We start from the raw sequence: 4,060 nt of genomic DNA on the forward strand, positions 1-4,060 counted from the left end.
GGGGCGAGCGAAGGCTCATTGCTTTGCGCGGTCGGGTTCGGACGGGGCGCGCAGTGGGGATGGTGGCAGCGCCTCTCCGAGCGATGTCGACCCGCTGAACGGAGACTCCCCTTTCCTTTTCCTTCTTCCACATCGCAGCAGCGGGCTGTGGAAGCAGCCATCCCCACCCTTTGCCCACAGCCTCCCACCCCTCCCCGAGGCCCCCATCTCTATCTCCTCCACCTCGCTCTCCCCACCAAGTCTCTCCGGTGCCCGCGCCGCGCGGTGCTGTGCGTGTCTATGCGCCCGGCGGTGGCAGGAGGCGGTGGCGGCTGGTGGTGCTGAGTCTCTCCGAAGGAGTATGGAGTGCGCCCTGGACGCTCAGAGCCTCATCACCATCTCCCTGCGGAAGATCCACAGCTCGCGGACCCAGCGCGGTGGCATTAAGCTGCACAAGAACCTCTTGGTCTCCTACGTGCTCCGCAACGCGCGGCAGCTCTACCTGAGCGAGCGCTACGCCGAACTCTACCGTCGACAGCAGCACCCGTATTCGGGCGGCGGCGGCGGCGGCGGCATGATGATGAGCTCCGCGGGTGAAATGGCCGAGTTCAGCCCTCTCCAACTTCCCGGAGACCCGGAGGAACGGGATCCAGGGGCCCGGCAGCAACTACAACAGCTTCATCAGCTCCACCTCCACCACCAGCAGCAGCTGCAACAGCACCGGAGCTGCGCCGCCGGGGCGCCCGCGGGAGGAGCTAGCGGAGGCGGGGGCGCTGGGGAGCTGTTGGAGCCTGTGTGCGCTGCGCTCTTGCCCGGCGCGCACCACCGGGAGGAGACCTTGGCGCTCCAGCCGAGTCCTTCCCCACAGCAACAGCCGCCGCCGCCTCCAGCCTTGTGTACCCGGGACCCTTCCTCCTCTCCTTCCTCTTCCTCTTCCGTCGCTGCTGCTTCTGCTGCTTCCTCCTCCACTGCCTCCCCTGGCTTCTACCGGAGCGGTGGTTGCTGCGCCCCCGGCGGCATATACCCGCTCACCTCGGACTTCGGTGGCAGCCCGCTCCCGGTGGCCGGGGGAAGTCTACACTGTAGCAGCCAGACCACCGTCCTGGACCTAGACACTCACGTGGTGACTACAGTGGAGAACGGCTACTTGCACCAAGACTGCTGCGTTTCGGCGCAGTGCCCCTGCTGCTGCGGCGGCGGGCAGGGCGCCCCGGGACTGGGCCCCGCAGTGCCGGCCCCGACCGCGCTGCCAGGCACCAAGCGCAAGTACTACCCTGGACAGGAGGAAGAGGAGGAGGGAGGGGAACTGGGGGGAGAGCCCCCCGGGGGCGGGCCCCCCTTTACCCCTTGCAAGCGTGCCCGCTTTGAGGACTTTTGCCCAGAGTCGTCCCCGGACGCTTCCAACATATCAAACTTGATCTCGATTTTCGGCTCGGGATTCACTGGGCTAGTGAGCCGGCAGCCGGACTCAGAGCAGTCTCTGAACGGGCAGTTGTGCAGCAAGCAGGCTCTGGCCAGTCTGGGAGCCTGGACTCGGGCCATCGTGGCCTTCTAGGGACCAGGGATAGAGAGTGTCCGACCACAGTTAGGGGTGCGGGAACAGTGGGAGACAAAAGACGAGGGGAAATGGGGGAAAGAGGGGAGGGGGTGCCTGGGGAGTTATGGGGTGTTCTGTGGGGGAGGAGGGGAGACAGCTAATGTTTTATAAATTGTAAAATAAAAATGTAAGATCTTGGACTTTATTTTTGCAGAGATAAAAAGCGCCTATTTAAATATTCTTTGTGTTTATCTTTCTCTTTTTAATTGTATCGATTGCAATGGTGAACGTTGGAGGAGGCAGCCACGTGAGGCGAGAGCTGCTTGCTACAAGAGGAAATTTGGGGGGAAAGACGGGTTACAAGCCTTGCACGGAGGCCAAAAACTCTGCCTGGACTCTGGTGTTGACCCTGGTTAAAGAGAGTGCCCTGGCTTACCCTTAGGGGCACTCAGGTTAAGGGGGAAACGGGGGGAGATTTATCATATCCCTGGAAGAATTAGTGTCTGATCAATTCCACATCAAAGCTGTCAGTTCTTTAAACTGAATTCAAGAATCAGCTGAGAGGGAACTGTACTGGAAGGGTAAGAGGTGGATCTAAATATTTTCCCCTTGAAAAATTTTGGTCCAAAAAAGGAAAAATTAGAGAAAAAGGAATAGCTTGAGGAAGGCTTTCGTTTAGCCTGTGCTTCCATTCCTGGCCAGCCTCTGACTCTAGTGGGATCTCTAGCATTTTCAAAGGGAAGGCAAAAATAAAAACATTTCAACTTTTTAATGCTATTTCTAAAACACCCACCCTCCCCTTCTTTCTGTGTACACCTTTCTTCCTTCCCTCTCTTCCTCCACAACTGTAATTCTGGGGAAAACAAGCAGAAGGACTTAAGTCTTCTCTGACCTTAGTTCTTTCCCAGAAATCTTTGTACCCTCCCATGAGCTGGACACTATGTGGGGGGACCAGTGGAGGGCATGCAAACCGAACTACATTTCCCATCATGCACAGCACTAAGGCCTTCTCTTTGGACTTAATTTTCATTCAAGAAGGGAAGGGAGGAAATTTATCCCTTCACCTTGATCTGTAACCCATCCATACTCCCCCACCCTCCATGGGGAAGCCAGGAAAGGTAGTCAACTTAGAACTTTTTTTTTCTTCTTTTAACCAAGTCTCTGGTCAAGTGTGGTGTGTGTGTGTGTTTATTAAAGTTTAAGTGTTCTGGTTTCAGCCTTCAATTGGATTTCATAAAACCAGCATCCTTTGGTCTTGTGAGGAATACTGTCCTGTAGTCTTCAGATATGTATCAATATCTTTTTTGTTTAGTTTAAAGACCTTTTGTTGTAAAAAGGTGGGTTTTTGGGCAGCCTGTCTTACAGGCCACACTCAACACTGTGTGTCCTCACCCAAAAGTTGCTAGTTTGACACACATTCCCTTCACTGCCCTCTTTGTTTGTATTCTTGTATTTTGTGCATATGAAATTGTATATCACCGGGTAAAACTGTTCAGATTATTTGTTTAAATTTATAATCTTAATAAAAAGTCAAGTATATGATGGCTGTGCTTTCTTCTTCAGAGATACTTTGGGGAAGGGAAAGACAGGGATGAGGTAGGAGAAGTACTAGGAAAGGCCACCCAAGCTCTTCTTACCTCAGAGTGTCTGAGAGCTAACCATATGGCAGTGGAAGGCTTGGTGTTGGGCACAAAGAGTGCAGGAATGACTCCAATAAGGACCTTATTCCTGCTTCTCCTCCTCCCTCCCCCACCCCCCCAAATCTAACATTAAAATGTCAGGGTTGAAGGGGAACTTAGCATCTAGTCCAACCTCCTTTACAGATCCTCATGCATCTCTGAGATGAACTTTTCTGAAGCCAGCACTCTTCGCCTGAGCCCCTCCCTCCTCTCTTGGGGAAGGAGGTCTCCAAAGTTTCCAACCCTTAGAATAAAAAGACCCAGACTTACATCTCCAGAAACCCAAATAGAGAAGCCTACCTGACCTCTTCCTCAAAGTTCAATCGTAAGAAACATAGTATAGGGTGGAGGTGACTGGAGGTATTGTTTGATTAAGACTGTTTACTGATCCTGGATTAAAGGCAGCCTGGACTAAGTCTTGGGGTGGGGGGTGGGGGTCCATCTAAAAAATGAATCGCACCCAAAAGTCATAACAAAATAATCTCTCTAGATGGGATTCCTAATGTCCCTTAAAAAAAAATGGGTCTGTGTGAGAACAACAGAAGAGGGAGGGATGGTTTTGTCTCCAAAGAGGCAGGAGACTAGGTGTTCCCAAATACTTTTCTGTGAATTGATGCATCTTCACCTCTTTGACAGTAACTTGGGCAAGTTTTCTAAGTTTAGTTATCACTGCTCTGTGCCACTTGGTGGTGTACTGATATATATATATATATATAGATATATACACACACATACACATATACATATATATGTACATATACACATACATATATACACACACATACATACGATTTCTCCTGTCTCACCCTCTTTCTTCCCCTTTTCTCTTCCTCCTTAACTACCACCCCCCCAAAAATGAATGAAA

General features: G+C 52.0%; 1 protein-coding gene across 1 annotated transcript; it reads left to right on the forward strand.

The window, feature by feature from the left end:
• Positions 1-314: 314 nt before the first annotated feature.
• On the forward strand, positions 315-3,055 carry IER5L (immediate early response 5 like). Its single transcript, XM_027869263.1, has one exon. It carries the CDS (start codon positions 341-343, stop codon positions 1,532-1,534), a length of 1,194 nt encoding a protein of 397 aa, XP_027725064.1. The 5' UTR covers positions 315-340; the 3' UTR covers positions 1,535-3,055.
• Positions 3,056-4,060: the final 1,005 nt, after the last annotated feature.

This window comes from Vombatus ursinus, unplaced genomic scaffold (genome assembly GCF_900497805.2).
Source record: "Vombatus ursinus unplaced genomic scaffold, bare-nosed wombat genome assembly UNPS02014793.1, whole genome shotgun sequence".
Taxonomy (NCBI): domain Eukaryota; kingdom Metazoa; phylum Chordata; class Mammalia; order Diprotodontia; family Vombatidae; genus Vombatus; species Vombatus ursinus.